At 37.2% G+C, this 19,158-nt stretch overlaps 2 protein-coding genes across 5 annotated transcripts in view; one reads left to right on the top strand and one right to left on the bottom strand.

Annotated features, from left to right (window-relative positions):
• The first annotated feature begins 227 nt into the window (after positions 1–227).
• On the top strand, positions 228–8,861 carry LOC136827872 (uncharacterized). Its single transcript, XM_067085328.1, is given in 8 exon segments — positions 228–471; positions 4,269–4,501; positions 4,504–4,940; positions 5,147–5,303; positions 5,812–6,679; positions 6,821–6,961; positions 7,153–7,275; positions 7,579–8,861. Coding segments are annotated over 8 exon segments (2,370 nt in total). The 5' UTR covers positions 228–377; the 3' UTR covers positions 7,896–8,861.
• Positions 8,862–9,031: 170 nt separating this feature from the next.
• Positions 9,032–19,158, bottom strand: part of LOC136827873 (heat shock 70 kDa protein 14-like) — a 609,863-nt gene continuing 599,736 nt past the window's right edge. For all 4 annotated transcript variants that reach the window (XM_067085330.1, XM_067085332.1, XM_067085329.1 and 1 more), the window contains one exon: positions 9,032–9,180. In XM_067085330.1, the coding sequence (XP_066941431.1) occupies positions 9,099–9,180 (82 nt within the window). In that variant the 3' untranslated portion in view covers positions 9,032–9,098. The remainder of the gene's footprint in view (positions 9,181–19,158) is intronic.

Genomic DNA, 19,158 nt, shown 5'->3' with positions numbered 1-19,158 from the left:
ATGATATTATTATTATTGTTATTAACCTTATGAAATGTGGCCCCTGTAGGTGTGGAGAGTAGGGCATGTTCTGTTACTGTCAGCATTGCAGCCATCTTTTCGATTTTCTTCCATCGTCGAGTTAAGCGACCAAAAGTGACTGGAAGTTGTGCGTTTATTTTCTTGGCCAACCCTCATTCAACTAATATTCAGGAAACAAAATCCGTCAGGATTATCTTTAAAGAAGGAATAACACGTTATCTTGCAACATTCCCCCCCCCTTACCTCTCTCTCTCTCTCTCTGTAGCGGGCCACCAGAGGGGTTTCTAAGTATATCCCTTTGAGTAATTTTGTCAGTATTGGAGTATAGTGTCGTAGAATTGGGCAGGGCGTCCCTGATGGTGAAGATGGGACTCAAGGAGTTGGATTCGAGTGAAAAGAGGTGGAGTCATCCGCCTAAGAAGAAGTGGATATACGACTATTTGGCTGATGGTAAGGAAGCTTTGTCACTTGGTTGATCAATCTCTTAAACATAAAAAGTTAGATTGTAACTGCAATTTGCAAAGAAAAGATTTGAAGGCCGATTTGACAAAGGTAATTGGCAATTTTTGTACAATAGTAATGGTGTTTTAGTATTATTTTAGGTGGAGTCTTCTTGATACATTGTAGGTGAAAATTAGGGACCGGGAACGCTAACGTATTGGTGTTGATTCATTACGACCAGTTACACTTTGCTCAGTGGCATAACATTTATATCATTGTATATTTTTTTTAAATTACGGTACATGAGGCAGATATATACGACAGCCATGTTGGTAACATTGTAGCAGCCAACAGTGGTTAATAGTATCTTGGGAGAACGCAAGACCTTCCTTGTCTTTTCGGCACGATCTCGTAAGGGGAAATGGTATTCATTATATTATTTATCTCACTAATTATATAATAAATTTATATATATATATATATATATATACACACACACACACACACACACACACACACACACACACACACACACACACACACACACACACACACACACACACACACACACTAATGTAACTATGAAATTGTTGTCTCCCACTTTGACGTAAACGGTGTGACAAGTGCCGAGTTCTATGTACTATATTTTATCATTTTAATTATATGAAAATGTAGACATAAACAGGCACAAACTCGCGATGTTGATAGCATTCTGTCAGTTGCCACCGGCTGTTTTCAGGGAATGCTGTTATTAATCTTTGGTTTTGTACATGACAAACTTTCGAGTTAGAATACGTCTCAGAGCAAATTATGTGCTATCGAGGACACCCTAGCATATATTGAATACTCCGAACTACGGAAGTTTGAAATATTTATGCTGCAGGTCGCTGTTAGGGTGTTCTCTTGGTAATTGAAGAAGCGTGTTATCCATGTGATTACCACATCATGGAATTACAGTTCAGTATTGAGGCTGTTTTACACAGGTGCCCCGGTAGGAGCTATGTTCACTCGGTACAGATTTCCCAAATTACAATCTTTAGTTCGAGCAATGAGAGTTTGGATGTTGGTTGCGTACACAAATTTTAAATATTTGTATATTTTGTCATTTGAGGAAGATAGCCAGCCAACTGACGTGTATAGCGATAATAGCTTTGGATTAACGGGAGATAGTAGTGTTCTACTTTGTAGAGTTATGTTTAGTCGGGTTTGTTTGCTAAGTGAATCTGCATAAGTTTTTTTTTCTTTTCAACGAATAATAAAAATGTCTAATGCGCCCATTTGTTCCAGTAATATGTCGCCCAATTTGTGTAGTAGCAGTAGTAACTTTTTCGCATGCCATGGAAAGAAAAAAAATTTAAAAAGCTCGTTTAGTCGTCTGGTGTGCCCTTTAAATTCAGTGTGCGACCGTATACGCACCACCGCCTTACGAATACTTCAAGACTCGTCGAGGCCCCATCGTTCGGTCTGGGAACCTTACACCCTCAGGCGATGAATGCGTACACACGTTCGCATATTTTTGAAGCCACGGTACCCATGTACCTTTGGTTATTGTACATGGTCATGATGCGTGTTGATTCATCAACTTCTTAATCAGTTTGTATCCTATGGAGTTTAGCTGGTTTGTCCATCGAAATTTCAATGTGGAGAAAGTTATAGGGGTTAGTGCCTAGTTAGCGGTGGAGACGTGGCACAATGTATTTTTGAGTGCACTTGTCTGGTTGCCAAATACAGTATTGGCAATAGGTTGATGCCATCTTTGCTTGCTGCAAACCATTTTCATTTACATTTTAAATGCTGTTTTGTTCAGTATGAACAACCTTATCTATATATAATGTTAAGATGAATAAAAAATACGTAACATTCTTTTGCCATTTAATGTTATTAGAAATCTAAGTTCTCCGGTTGCATTTGGCGGTTTTTACACGAGGAGTTGCCAGTGACAAATTAAATCTAGTATTGATTTTTAATGCTTGATTTTTTAAGCGACATCAGCTCGTTTGCCCAAATAATACTGTAGAACCATCATGGCTGAAGCTTCTTTATTACATCATTACTTTGCTTTAGGAGCCTCTAAAAATAATAGACAGTTATAAGATGGTGATCACTGGAAATGAGAACCCGTTAAGGCGTTAGACACGTGTACCCCATTACGTAAACAAGTTGTGGGGGGATCGAGGCGATTATGGGAGAGGAGGGGAAACCACATGTGCGCGCGCATATCTCCGCCCACCTTCTCCCCCCCCACCACTTTCATCCATTGGAGGGTCCACCGTCCTTGGAGTTTTTCTTCTCCCCCCCTCCTTCCACGTCTCTCTCTCTCTCTCTCTCTCTCTCTCTCTCTCTCTCTCTCTCTCTCTCTCTCTCTCTCTCTCATTGTATAATAGAACATTTTCCTTGCATGTTAGATTTCCTCTTTAGGGCATTACACCGGGAAATAACACTACGTGTTGAGGCTTGTTTTTTCAAGTTTCGAAGAATTTTTTTTCTTTTAGGATTGCTATAAAATATTATTGAATTCTCTAGTTATCAAACTATTTCAGTGTAGACTTTCTCATTGGAAATCAAAACGTGGTGCTACCGTGCTGTTATCCACTCCCAAAGCTTTGAGTACATGATGTCGTTGCCTTGTTATCAGATCAACCAACTCCATATGGTAAGTTATTCTCTACTTAACACCTTGCCAACTCATTTGACATTATGGTAATTGAAATGTACAGGTTATCGTTTTGGTAGAGTGTGGAATCTATCTTGTAAATTCGGTTTATCCTGAATGTAAATCGTCAGTTGTATACGGGGGAAGATTATCATTATGAATGAAAAAATTGTGAATTGTATATATATTTAATATGTGTTCTACATTTCACAATTCTTTTTTCGCTTATAATAATGTTTTCTCTCGTATACAACAGACGATTTACACTGGGAAGCTGAGCTCTCATCTTTGTCTAGGTGCTACTTCAGAGAACTTTTTCCTCTCCTTTTTATCCCTAGTTACTGAAGGCAGAGAAAAGGACTCTGCATGCAAAGAACTATAACACTTGTATTACCCACTTCTCTAGGGCCAGCAAAAGTGCTCAAAATGGCACCAAGAAAACAATGACGCTCAATTTTCGGACAAACAACTGTGAACTCGTATAGTTTGTAAAATATAGACACGAAACTTGCTATACGAGGCGTAGAGGTCGAAACTTCAATTTCATGTGCGTGGGTTTGGGGGGGGGGCGGTTTATCAGGCTAAACCGAGTTTATAGGATACATTCTACACACTACCAAAACGATAATCTGGATATTTCAGTTACCATACTGTCAAAAGAGTTGGCAAGGTCCTCTCTTAAGTAGAGAATAACTTTCATATATATATATATATATATATATATATATATATATATATATATATATATATATATATATATATATATACACACACACACACACACATATACATACCATGACTCATTATGTGCACAAATATTAAGCAACAAATATCATTATATGTTTACCATACCTTGGGAATATCTGACACCCAAGGGTATTTTTAGTTGGCAAGGTTTCTTCACCAGTGGGATTTGAACTGCTGCCTGGCTTAGAAATGGTAGAAAGTGACTTGGCCACTGAGCCATCACTTAATGACTCAGTGGTCAAAGTCACTGTCTTTCATTTCTAAACCAGCAGTTTGAATTCAGCTGGTGATGAATACTAATCAGTTACAATTATATGATAATTTGGAAATTATATATATAATTGATAGTGTGGCTCGTAACTTTCCACTGGAAATGTTGAGAAATGACTTGATTGTTATCTTGCAGATGAGGAGACAACCGAAGATGCCGTAAGCGAAGAAAGTGACAAGAGAGAAGTTGTATACCGTAGGACCTTAGAGACCTACTCTCGTACTGCCCCCATCACTGCCAGTCCTACTACCACAGCTGCTCAGCATCATTATCACCGTCACCACCACCACCACCACCACCACCACCATAGTAACCATGGTAGTGTGTTGGCCACTTCCCCACCACCACCACCACCACCACCCCACCTGCTCGTACCACACCTACTAGTCCCGCTCATGCTGTCACACCTCCAGTAGTGGGTGTAAGGGCAAGTCCGGGTACTCTTGGAGTAAATGCTGTGCAAAGCCATCAGCAACAGACTTCTCCAAGGACATCTTTGTCCTACCCTGGGTCACCAGCGTCTTCACCACCACGTGTAGTGCTGCCTCCAAGGGGCTCGTCATCTCCTCTGGGTTTGCTCAGTGCATTAAGTCAAGATTCGTCCTCTCCACCTATGGGAGGCACATCCTCTGATCCTGGGCTTTCTAGATTGCCACATGAGAGCCTTCATTCACATCTAAATAATGGTATTCGTCATAATGGCATTACCAAATCTTTGTCTCTCTCCCCACCTTCTCATAATTTCACACACCATGGTGTATATTCACCCGAAGACAACTCATTTAAAGAAGACAAGAAACGCTCAGGGTATGTTAGCATTCGCATTTTTAGTCGAAATGTAGTTTTCTCCAGATTATTCTTCATGGATATTCATGAGTAAACCTTGAGAATTACTTTGTTTTACAGTACCTGGAATTGCTTATGCATAGTGTTTATTGTAACAAACTGGAGCTAAAAGGCACTAGACTTTGCACCACAACAAGCAAGAAATTATATGTTCCTTTGTTTTTCAGGAGCACCCCATCACGAGAGGTGCACAATAAGCTGGAGAAAAATAGACGAGCCCACTTAAAGGAATGCTTTGAAACTTTACGGCGGCAATTACCATCCATGGATGATAAGAAGATCTCCAACCAAACTATATTGAAGGCAGCTCATAGGCATATCCAGGTGCATTTTTGTTATTTTGGTATAATGAATATGAATTTATAAATCTAACATGTGCTTTTCACATTCATTCTATTATTTTAATAGATTATCATACGATTCATTAGGATATTGCAGTTTACAGTTCTGCTAGTCATTTTCTGAAGCTAACATTTTACTCAACCACAACTAGATTTTATATTGAGTAATAGTTTGTTGTTAAAAGGGCCACATTTTTATCTTGAAATTACATGTTTTGCAGAACTAGAAACGAAAGGAGCGAGATTATGAGCATGAAATGGAACATTTAGCCAGAGAAAAAATTGCTCTCCAGCAAAATTTATCCGCACTGAATCATAAGATTCATGGGGATAATGCTGTCGATAGTTCTTCCAGCCATTTTTTTAAGCTAACATTTTACTGAACCACAACTAGAATGTTTGCTGGCATTCTATTACATTTTATAGTGAGTAATACTGTAGTTTATTGTTAGAAGGGCCAAATTTTGATCTTAGAATTACATGTTTTGCAGAACTTGAAACGAAAGGAACGAGAGTATGAGCATGAAATGGAACGTTTAGCCAGAGAAAAAATTGCTCATCAGCAGAAGTTATCCGCACTGAAGAAAGAATTATCAGCACGATGGGACCACATTGATTTTAATACGCTTCTCCCAGATATGGCATCATTAGAACAACATCGAGATAAGGAAACAAAATCTACAACAACTGCATCAGAGCAGCCAGATTTGGATGATGATGCCCCTAGAGTGGATGCTAGTAATGGGCAAGTGTCATCAGCAGCTGTTGTTGCTTCATGCCCTTTGTCTCCACGTTTGTCAACAAATCAGCCTCAAGGGACAAGTTTTACAACCATTGCAAGTAGCAGTAACAGTATTGGTGCTACAGGGCTAGCCACTCTGAGAGAACATTTTACAGATTCAAATCAGCCCCTCAATTTATCAACCAGTATTGTGGATACAGCCAAGGTCTCTCCAAGTGGCCAGACCTTGGTAACACAGTCAGTGTCTCTACACCAGAATGGGGAATGGGGAACAAGGCAGGCTTCTCCACATTACACCCAAGCACAGTATCATGCCAGCACTAATAAAGAGGAAGAGACTTGGTCAGCCACAGTTGTCACTAGTGTGACTCCTACTGCAACTGGTGACACAATTACCACCGTTCATAGTGAACAGCATTTACCAATTGTAGGCAGTACAGGAGGAATTAATTTATCAGCACAGCTGGTAGCTGGAGGGATGCAACTTAATGGTGCTCCAGGTGGACTGTTAGGCCAACCAGCTATTCAAGTCATAACTCCAGAAGGTTATAAACTGTTACCTGCTGATCATGCACCCAATGGTGCTAAGCCGTTAACTATCACTCTGGCACATCCAGGTAAGAAAAAATATTCAGACATGTTCTTGTGTTAATAGGTACATAGCTCCCAAATTTTGGTGTGAAGACTAAGGCTTACAAATGTAACAATGCATAAGATGAAATTATTTTTAGAATAAAATGTTTAAGTTTCTTTGACAGCTGAAGGACTTGAGCGTGCTGACAGTGCAGATGAAGTTAAGAGTAGTCCTGGAGCCATGATGTTAGCGTTAAACAAGAATGGTGTGTCTGCCTTACATTTAGCAGTACCCACACCACCAAGATCTTTACCTCATTCCCAAGGTTAGTATAGAGCGGTTAATCTTTGCAGTGTGATCAAGTAACACTGTTGTCATACTGCAAGCAACTGAAGTCTCACTTCAAATTGGTTTTGGAAATTGTATTGTTTACATTTTAGCTTTTGTCTTGGTTTTAGAAAACGTCATTGAAAACATGATTTCAGTGGTATTGACAGATGTATTTTGGTTATACAGGTACCAATGGCACAGTCACAACTGTGCCCCTTAATTTAAGTGTTGGAGGAACAGCAACAGTTAAGGTGACTTCTGCAGCCACTTCTTTAATACCATCATATATACCAATTACTCATGCTAATGGTAAGTTGTTCTTTACAAGTAAAGTTCTCGTTTTATGTGTAACCCAGAATGAGAGTAATATTGTCATTGTTGTTCCTTCAACTAGTTATGGTATAGCTTTCCTTGGGTTTGCCATATTTTAACAGTAGGTTATTTAAATTAAATATTGAAACCCCATTGTTGGAATTCTTGTATGCTGAATAAATTGGGTTACTGGGTTTTGGATCTCCAAAATTCAAATTTAACAGTTAATATACCCCAATTTGCAACACTGAATGGTTCAAAGCTGCTAACAAAAGTAAATTCTTGATTTTTTTGTGACAGGCATCACACAGTTAGTGCCAGGCTTAGGGACCAGTGTTGGAACCCTGGTTTCAGGCATTGGCACCCCATTGGTGGCACCTTTGGTAGTTTCCCAGCCTCAGCGACCAGTTGTTCCAGGATCTGTAACTACTGCTGGAAATAAAGGTTTAAAAGCAACTGCTGTGGCAGGAAGTACAAATAGCATGCCACTTGTAACTGCTCAATATGCCAGTTCATTAGCAGGTGGATTAGTGAAACCTGTTGTAGTGGTGTCTGCGCCCACAGCTGTAGCTGGAATGGTTACTGGGGCTCCTGCGGGAGCATCTGGCAAGCCCTGATGTGCACTATGTAGTGACAATCCCAGGAGAGTACAAGCCATACCTCTTTTAATCACTCACGTTCACCATCTGTATCTCATTCTTCATCATCATTGTAATTGTTATCGCAAGAACTTCATACATATTTTCATGTTTTATTTTTATGCGAGATGTGACTTGCATCGTGGCAAGTTTCTCTGTGTACATTTTCATTACCAGTGATGTCTGAGAGCAAATAGGGATATTTGGACTAGTTATTCTTAGTTTTAAATAAATTTTATTAGGTAAATTATTTTGTAAGGTGGCTAGCCTAGAATCTAGGCTGCACCAGGAAGTGTGTGGTATTGAAGGTGAGCCAAGCTTTGCCTTTTTACAAAGGCATGTTTAGTTCACCAAACTGTGATAGTGGTTCATCTTGTGACTCCTGTTCTCTGAGAGTTACTGGGTAGGACTTCATTATGCTGGTGGGTGCACACTGCTCAACATGGCCATCAAGCGTCATATTTGTGTTGCATTCACTGGTGTATATAGCATCACCCACCTGGTTGTTGGTGTTATTGTTATCTAACATTGTTGTAAATGTAATATGTATGTATGCCTTTTTTTGACCAAATGAATTTACTCCTTCTAAAGGTGACTATGTTACTGTGGCTCCCCATAAAACTCTGCATCATACAAAGTGTGACGAGTCTACAATTGTTAACAGTTTAATACAGACACCCTATATGGGTGATGCAATTTTCTCCCCTTCCTCAGACTTGCCGCCCACTTCACACCAAATACCCAAGTGTACAAATTCAGCCTAATTGTCTGTTGTTTTGTTTTAAATGTATTGGCTGCGGTACATTTTACCAGTGTTTAGTGTCACTCTGGGCGGCAATACTATGCCAGATCTCAGGGTTGACGGGGATCTTGGATCCCTGCTCACCTCAGTGCAAACAAGCCATAACCAACCCTTTTAATTGATAGTAAAATGTTTCAAATGTCCTTAAGTGTTTCATTAACCTTTGTTACCATATCGAGTGCTATTTGAAAAAGTTTGTGTAAAATACTTTTGGTTACACAGCTGAGCATAATACAGTACCGGGATACCTTACTCAAAATATATCAGGATGCACCACCCATTCTCTTAAACAGTGACACAAATTAAAGTTCTCTAACATTAAATCTTTTATTATGATTTATTGCTAAATTTGAAAACAATTAAGCTAATTACTACCAGCCTCAACTTCTTCCACCTTCTATGATGAATGTCCTGTTGATCTTGGCCACTGGTTCTGATAAGTTCACATGGAGACTGCCATCACTGAAAACAATAAAAAATGTCAGCTTCATCTTTTCCAAGGTCTAATTTCTAAAGTACAGCGGTTTGCACGATATTTGCAATGAAGCCTAGAGTGAAGTTAAAAAAATAGGGGGGGCATTAGTGGAAAAGCACAAGTGTGGGAACCATTAGTGGAAAAGCACCAAGTATGAAAAAACTATCTAGAGCACAGGAGTGAAAAAACTATTTAGATATCAAAAGACTTCTAACTAGAAACAATTATACTGGATATTTCTCTCTCTCCATTGTGTGGAAAATTCCATTTTGAGTAAAAAACTTGTGTGAAAAATTCCATTTTGAGTAAAAAAAACTGTCTCGCAACCATATTTTCTTCAGATAAAGCTGACTAGATTCCTGTTACTTGTACTAAAAGGAAATATTCAAGTATATTTATGAATTCCTAATCACTTGAAGCAAGACTAACAATTTTTAAGAAACCAAAGCAGCATATACTGTAGTATAAGTGGCTGTAGTGAATGTGGCAATGCAAAAGCCATAAGCAAATTAGTATCTTACTGTTTTATTCAGACTGATATGTGACTGCTCATACTAAAAGGCAAAAACAAGTCAAAACTTAAACATATCTTGTCAGTACTTCAAGTGGCAGTCGAGAGTTACATACAAAATTGTTTACTAAATGATGGTGAAATTTAGAAGTTCACAAATACCTTCAGCATTTAATTTAGTAAAACTACATACTGTGCATGGTTGACATATGTTGAATACAGACAAAATGTAAAGGAAACAGAAAATTCCTGTGCTAAGGTCTCAAAAAAAAAAAAAAAAAAAATATCACAATGACAATTTTGCACAAGCCTCGTGTAGGAAACCACCTATCTCACCAGAACAGTGATTAAGGAGGCCACATTCCAGCATACAAACTGCTTCTCCAAAACTAATTTATGACTAAAATGCTTGACTATGGTAAATGCTATGCACATCCTTCCTGGTTGTAGACAAAGTCTTTGAAATAAGTTTGCAAAGCTTACAAATCTTTTACTAGCTTCAACACACTAACCATTTACCTGCCATAACCATATTCTTAAGTAGCTATGAAAGTTACATACAAATAATGAAGGTAGCTGTGAAAGTCATAAAAATAACCTAAAACAAGTATGAATTTAAAATAGCCACCTCCCATAATCAAATTTTTAAAAACATATCAAGAATTTCTGCCATACAAGATGAGATTTTTGCCAGGTTTTTAGTTTTTGAAAGGCATGTTTTCAAATTTTATTACCAGCAATCTTAAAAACAACACACTGCATTCAAATCCAATTCACATACAAAATTTTACACCTACAATTTGGGAAAACTTTTTGGTACATTTTCTGTCACAGCATAAAAGGGTACAGATTGGACAAAAAAATTCCAAACTCCTTTTAAATGATGCTCATGAAAACAACAATATCAGGACAAAATGGAACATATCCACTACTGAATATATGCATTTGAAATTTAAAAAAATATCAAGAATAGTAATCACATATTCACAAAGGTAAGACCATGAAAAAAAGAAACATGTCAAACTATGAATAAGACAACAGACAGATTCAAACTAAACTCCCACATTGTCACTGTATGTTTACCATAACTAGCTGCTTTTTATCAACATGATCCAGGTCAATCTTGCCTGAGAGGAAGGACAACTTCAGTAAACTGATAACGTGTAAACAATGCATATAACAAAGTAACCATGCGACTTTACCCAAGTGCAAACCAGGCATCAAAATGGCAGAGGCCAATGGAATCCTGCATAGGACAGCAAACTAGAGAGAATGTCTGTCTAGTTGAGCATGAAACATAAAACAAAAAATGAAAAAAAGCCTTTGTTCAGTGTCCACCCTTTAAAGGGTTACCACCAAGAGAACTCTCAATGGTCTTGGTACTGCTGTCACTTAGGTTTCTACCCCATAGGGAGGTAGCACCATCAATGCACCTCACATGGCACACCATAGGCATTACTTAAGGATCTTTGTAGAGCCCCTTCAGCACCTGGCTACAACCTCTTTCATTCCATCTGACTTACCACCTTCTCTAACAATTGTTTCACAGTGCAACTCCAAGGTTTTCCTTATGTTACACCTTTCAAACCTTCTTATCTCAATTTCCCTTTCAGCACTGAATGACCTCATGGTTCCCAGGACTTGCCCTATGGCTTAAATTTTATATTCCATTTATATTCCTTGTTCAGTGTCCAGATCTTAACAACTTCACCACGGTGTTTCCTCTCTCATCGGAAGGACTAGAGGATTAATACTCCATAATTCTTGAGCGCTTTAATGTTAGAACTGAAGACATACTAATATGCATGAAAGAAAAATTTTTTTCCTTTAGTACAAAAACATTCTGAATAATTTACTGTATTTTCAAAGTAAGGACCATATACCCTGTAACACCATTTTACAGATACATGCATGCTTACAAAAATTTTAGGTGCTTAAGAGTAGGCATAAATAATGTCCTATGTGAAAAGTTAAAACTAGCTGAAAAACAACTATGCCATAATTTATACCAGTACTGATTCTAGACATGAAAATAACCATACAGGAAAAATGTAAAATACAGGAAAAATGTAAAAAAGTAAAAATAAACATGGAATGGCTAGGAACTGACCATGCAAGCATGATAAATGATGCACAGTGTGAGGGTTAGATAAACCCAAGTGTGTGTGACCCAATTATGAGACGGTCAAGGTGAGTTATGAAGGAGCACAAGGCTTATATGAGTGAAACCAGAATAATGGTTCAAGTCACCAACACCCAATTGCTTCACAACATCGACCTGATCCATATATCCTGCTCTTTATATAAATTTTTTGGTTACCTCCCGCTTAATCAAAATTTTAAAATGCTCCCTCCCAAGTACACTACGAAAACCATAGTGAAATTTAACTATCAACTAGGTAGATTCTGTAAATCCTATTCGTCTCTATCACCTATGCAAACTTGGTAAAATCTGGATGAAGAAATAAAGACAAAACAATATTATTAGTTTCGTTAAAGAAAAGATACAATGTTGAAGACTGCGAAATTTGCAAGGTCCCAAGCAGGAAATACAAAAATAGGAAAGATGAAGTTCAGTGGCCAAACCTTGCCTTGAAAATTAAAATATTGGGATTAAACAGGGAACTATGAACTATATAAATAAATAAGTGTGTGTAGTATTACTTGACAGAATGCATATAAATTCTGCAATTGAGGAAAGCAGGTTCCCAGTCCATGACAGAAACGGTTCCACCCGTGTGACAGCACCAAGAGGTATGTCTCATCTGTATCTCTCAAAAAATGAAAAACGAGGATAATGGGAGAACAAAATATATATCAGTTGAGGAACGGAAATAAACAGAAAAAACAAAATGTATATCACAGGGTATATATTTAACCAGTATATACTTCAATGGAATATAAATGGATTATTAATGAGAATGCACTTAGCTAAAAGTCCAACAACTCATAAGTGAATACGAACTAATGATTTTATGTACACAACTCGTACAAAAACTTGTTCCAATTATAGGTAAATATCTAATAGCCACAACATCAAGGGAAAATAAAATAATTTAGGAACAGTGCTAACAGTGAAAACAGAAAACAATATGATTAAAACATATTGCAACAAATAATAAATGAATTTAAGAATCCCATATTACCTGTAGGAGATATCAGTGCACATAACCCAATATGGGACTATAACAATATTACACCAGATAAAGATGGAGGGAAAAAAAAAAGAAAACTTAATGAACACTAATAATTCAATTGTCTGAATGATAATAAAGTAAATACATATTGTTCCAAAACCCAGGGTTCCTACTCAATAATGAGCCAAAACCATACTCGCCCCATTATAACACACAAAAAGCAAACTGGAAAATTCTTAACTTGCATACCACAAATATACCACCATATGATTGTTTGAGAAATCATAATGAGACAAACGAATTCTTGATATCATCTTTCTTTAAAAATGCAGTAGACAAAGCTATTCCTCATTCAAAAACCTCATAATAAATAACATCAAGTCCCCTGGTGGTCAGATGAGGAATTAGTATAAAAAATACTCTCTAGCAAGAAGGTTAGATACTTTAAACAGAAGATTAAATAAAATACATACAGTAAACCTCCCGTATTTGTGGGGGATGCGTACCACACCCCCGCGAATAGCTAGAACCCGCAAGTACTTAGAACCCTTCTAAAAACACTTAGAAGTGTCTATTTTGATAGTTCAAACACATAAAAAACCATAAAAATGCTTATACAGGTATTATCCTACTTAGGATGGGGTTTGGAAAAAACATGTATACATATATGGTAGCCTAGCTTACGCTATAAAGTATACTCTATACATATATGGTATAGTAATTATTAATATCAGCTAATTCTGAAGGTTCATGCAGAGTGACTTCTGATAATTCAATACAAAGAAATTGAATAACAAACAAGAATTAGCTTAGCTTACACTATGGTATGTCATATACACATACAGCAGTGTAGCCTACATTATACTGTACTCTATATTCACATATTGTATTATACAAACATCAACATAACAAATATGCATCTTTTCCATGGATCTTTTAAAATGTTATGCCTTAATTCACTGTATCCAATAACACTGTATATATTCTTATATTGCTTTTGTATTATACAATGCGATCATAGTGATCAATGTTTGGAAATCGTTTACACGGTGATTATTTCGCCGTGTTTAACTCTGTTCAGAGCGCTTTTCTTCCTTCTAGTTAGCACAAATGAATCTCTAGATAGTTTATTTATATGGAGCAAGGTTACTTTTCGTTATACTGTACAAAGTGTTTTTAAGTTGAAATATAACTTAAATATGTCTCATTGTGAAACTGATTTAGCTATTTTTTTCATAAAGAGATGATGTTGGCAGTTTGGGGGAGTTTGTCTTGTGTAAAAAAATCACGATTCCGTTTGCTATTTTCACTTGATTTCATCATAATACGAGCTTTACATATTTATCATTTATCGGCATAAAAATAAGAGTAATGTGTTTTTCATGCACAGTAGTTTTGATTAAAATACTTTCTCTCCAATTTTAATGGTCAAGTTTCATCCATGTTGCCGATGCACGATAATTTATAGTCATTAGCAGCTTGAATATTGTTTTCTAAGCTCCAGCTACAACTTACAGCTTAAATTTAGCCGTATATTTCCTTGTCGATCTTTTATCCATACCGAATAAGGGTATAATGTAAAAATATATCAGCCCTATTCTACTTAATGTCATTTGTAATATAACCTACGGTAATTGTGTATTACCGTACGATGGTTGAAATACAAGCAAAAGGGCTGTTGTTTTCCGATTCGGTGATAAACAAAACAACAGTTTCTCAGTTGGTTGTTTATGGCTGTACGCATTTACGCAAGAGTATAACACTGCTAACAATACTTTTATCATTCTCTGTTACTTTTTTAACTGGAAGATGGGATAAAGAGTTGGAGGAAAAGAAGCTGGTCTATTGTAATTTGGTCTCTCTCGCTGCCTGATTGTACACTGCTGCCTGTGCCCACGCAAAATTTAAAAATATTTTATAAATATTGTCGTATCAGTATTAACTACTTACTCCAATGCAAAATCGAATTATCATTAGGTGAAATATCGTAACTCGAGCACTACCTGAGTATTTTAACAGTTTTATCACAAAAAGTGCATTTAGTCATGAAAATGAGATAAAAATACAGTAATCAGTGAATATTTCTCAGTGAAAAATACCGTGAATGGGTGGACTTTCAACGAATAATGCATATATATGTTCCATAGAGAAATCCGCGAATAGGTGAGTCCGCATTGTGAGACTGCAAATACGGGGGGTTTACTGTAAATCAAAAACGTTTCTGGAAGAAAAAATTAAAAACAACAATGATATTATTAGAAATACATCCATTAAAACCTTTACATAATAAAATATCAGCCAAATTTAGAAAGGAAGTCATAAAAGGTAAAATATCATCTTGGAGGAGATATGTATCAGAAATAACAAGTGCAAATTCAGTTAAAAAATATGGGAAAAATTCTGAAAAATAATTGGAACAAACAGACCACCCAGACAAGCTATGTTAGATGGTGGTAAAAAGAGTTTAGATCCCTTCGAAATAAGTAACATACTTTGGGTAAGTTTTGCCAAAATACCTTAAGTAATGTCTAAAATTTAGACAAACATTTAAAATATATAAAAAACAGAATCTCTAATACTTAAATTTTGAGACAAATGAAGATACATATTATAACAAAGTTCAATAGGGAAGAGTTGAAATGTGCCCTCTCGAACAGCAATAAATCTACTCCTGGAGATGATGACATTTGCTTTGAAATGATCTGCCATCTAGCACCTTTGGCATAATCATATATTATTACTTATTAAAATTTTACAATCATTTATAGCTCCAGAACTTGTGTCAAGATGAATGGTGGAATGCAATAATACTTCTTATGCCCAAACCTGGAAGGGATCCTAGTACAGTAATGTGAATAATTATATACAAATTTCATTAAAAAGTTGTTTATGCAAGTTGCTGGAGATAATAGTAAATGCACAACTTGCGTGGCACATTTGTTAAAATAAAATTTTGCGTCCTACCAAGTTTGGTTCACAAAGTAATAGCTACATTAGATTTCCTGTCTAATTTGGAAGACCAAAGACGTACGGATTTTAAAGAAAACAAGTTACCGTAGCTGTCTTCTTTGCCATTCAAAAGGTATACAACACTACAAGGAGGTAAGTAATATTAAAAACATTACATAATAATAACATATGTGGTCATCTTCCTAAATTTTTCAAAAACTTTATGACTCATAGTACTTTTCAGGTGAGAATAGATAATGCTTTTTTCACAAAAATTTCCACTTGAAAATGGCGTTCCATAAAGAAGTGTCCTTAGTGGCACTTTGTTTACATTAACGAAAATTATATCATGACTTGACATGAGCTGCATCTGTAGGCTTTAGATTTTCCATATAAAAAAAATCCAAGCTGTCATGTTTTACAAAAATAAAATTTGGAAAAAAGGTGAAGAAACAGAATTAAAAATCAGAAACCATATTATACCAATTAAACGAACAAAAAATTTTTAGGATTAATATTTGATGCACACTTGAATTGTAAAGCCCATATAGCATATATAAAATCAAAATGCAAAAGGGCTTTAAATCTAATAAAAAAAAATAAAACCATCACACTAATTGGGGAGCTGATAGACATGCTCTTAATATACTGTATACAGCAACAGTGTTGTCAATCATTAATTACCGGAAGTGAAATATATGGATCAGCATCAGAAGCAGCACTGAAAATTTTAAATCCAATTCATAGTGAAGGCCTAAGAATATGCAGAGGAGCATTTAAATTCTTACTTGTCTCCTCTGTACAAGTTGGATGTGGCAAACTACCACTGTTTTTCCATTGAGAATTAAAAACAATGAAAGGTGCATCAAGAATCAAGATAAGTGATTCACCTACTACAACACTATTTGATCTAAGAGATTTATAAACAATTATTCACTAACTTTCTCAATTAGAGCTAACAGATTGTTTGAGTCACTAAATATAAATAAAAATATAGAAGTACTATACCTTCAACCATAAAATTACCACCCCACTGGACTATGAATAAAGTAAAGACTTGCACACACTTGAAATAATTATCAAAAAGTTACTCATATACCCCAGAACACCATTGACAACATACAGTAGATCATATAAGACAAAAAAGTCCATGTTATGCAATATATGCATTTGAGTCTAAATCACAACATGGAGTAGGATATGCAGTAATATCCCAGGATGAGACTTAATTCTCTTTACCTAACAATGCCTGAGTCTTCACAGCAGAGCTGTGTGCAATCGTATCAGCCATCACAATTATAAAGGAAGTATCGTTCAATAAATTTGTGATTTTTGTGACTCAAGAATCGCTATAGAAGCCATTCTAAGTTACTACCCAAAAAATGACACTTTTATAATAAAATTAAATTTTATATATACTTACCAAGTAATTACTTAGCTAACAATTATGCTCGCACGGCATCCTAAATTCAAAATTCATGTTAATGCATAAGTTGCAAAGTGGGTGGTGACAGGTCCTGCCCACTGTAATGGGAGCATAGGAGCGACTTGCTGCCAGTGGCGCCATTCTATTTTATCGGCGCAAAGTCCATGAAAAAAGTGGAGGAGGGAGGGCTCTGATTCAGTAATTACTTGGTAAGTATATATAAAACCTAATTTTATTATAAAAATGTCATTTTTATATAAGTAACTTACCAAGTCATTACTTAGCTGAATCCCACATTTGCAAGGGGGGTGGGATGAATGGACTGATCTATTCAAAAACATTAAAGGTAGTAATGACGAACTAGAAAAGAATGGCCAACATTGAAACAATGCCTGTCGCTTCCTTACCTGGTAAGAGAGCTACCACAGGAGTATACGGCCTCTGGTTAGTGCTCATCTTAACCTGTAGTGGCGCAGCGGTGAGCCGAGAGTCACCTCTACATCGGTGGAAGTCTTACAACGGAGGATGTGCCTGATCACTGACAAGACTTATGCAGGAAAAAAGTTGCCCTTGCCCTGGGCCCAGTACCACAAACCAACAACCAGAAATCACTGTCACCCACCCTGACAGGAAAAACCATTACCCATCCAAAGAACTGGTGGGTACTCCAGGTACAAAGTAACCCCAGGCTCCCCAAAAAACTCGACACCCTACATCAAGGTGAAGAGACAGAAGAGAGAGACAGGGTCTCTCCTATGCTTCTTCGCCCTATACCATGCCAGCCACTGCTAAAGGTCCGAGGGTACTGCGATTTTCAAAAAAACTGTTTCCACTTCTTTCAAATAATGAGATGCGAAGATCAGCTTTCACCTCCAAAAGGTCAAATGAAGGCAAGAGAGGTAGCCACTGCTCTAACTTCACGAGCTACTTTGATCAAAGGAAAGGAGTCTTTCTGAATCCGGGAAAGTTCTTCAGAGATCAGGTCTCTAACAGAGAATGAAAGGGCACTCTTTGACAGGGGACAAGAGGGATTTTTGACAGAACACCAGAGGTTGCTAGCAGGTCCTCTGATCATCTGGGCCCAGGATATCCATTAAATTCTTAATATGGAAAGAGCAAGGCCAAGGCTTAGAAGGATCCTCATTCTTGGTTAAGAAGCCTAAGGGGAAAGAACACACTGCATCTCCTTGGGAGAAGCCTACCCTCTTGTCGATCGTGTGCAGGTCACTAACACGTTTGGACGTAGCCAGGGCTACTAGAAAGCCGATCTTCCATGTAAAGTTCTTGAGGGAAGTGAAACCGAGTGGCTCGAAAGGGGACTTTTATGCCACTTAAGGACTACATCCAAGTTCCAAGACACTAAATCAGATTTCTTCTGCTTGGAAGTGTCGAATGACTTAACGAGGTCATTAAGATCCTGGTTAGAAGAAAGATCCATACCTCTGTGTTTAAACACCGATGTAAGCACCGCTCGGTATCCTTTAATGGTGGATGAGGAAAGACTTCTAGAAGTCCTCAGGTAAACGAAAAAGTCTGCAATCTGGGTTAAAGATGTCTCAGAAGACAAAATATGATGTCTGTTGCTCCACTGATGAAACACTGTCCACTTTGACTGGTAGACATTGCAAGTAGATTGTTGTCTGCACTTTGCAATAGCTTCCGCAGCTGCTCTTGAAAAACCTTCTACTCTGACAAGTTTCTGACAGTCTGAGGCCTGTCAAAAAAAGAGTGGACAACCCTTGGTGTTATCTCTTGAAGTGAGGTTGTTTGAGTAGCCACGGTCTTGGGGGAAGCAGCCTCAGGAAGTCTACCAGAAGATGTAGAAGGTCTGGGAACCACACCTTCGTGGGCCAGAACGGCGCTAAGAGAGTCATTGAAGTGTTGCGGTGTGACACAAACTTGTTCAGGGCTTCCCTCACCAAGCTGAAGGGCGGGAAGGCGT

This window comes from Macrobrachium rosenbergii, chromosome 42 (assembly GCF_040412425.1).
Source record: "Macrobrachium rosenbergii isolate ZJJX-2024 chromosome 42, ASM4041242v1, whole genome shotgun sequence".
NCBI classification, from domain to species: domain Eukaryota; kingdom Metazoa; phylum Arthropoda; class Malacostraca; order Decapoda; family Palaemonidae; genus Macrobrachium; species Macrobrachium rosenbergii.
This window is presented reverse-complemented; position numbering and strand designations above follow the sequence as displayed.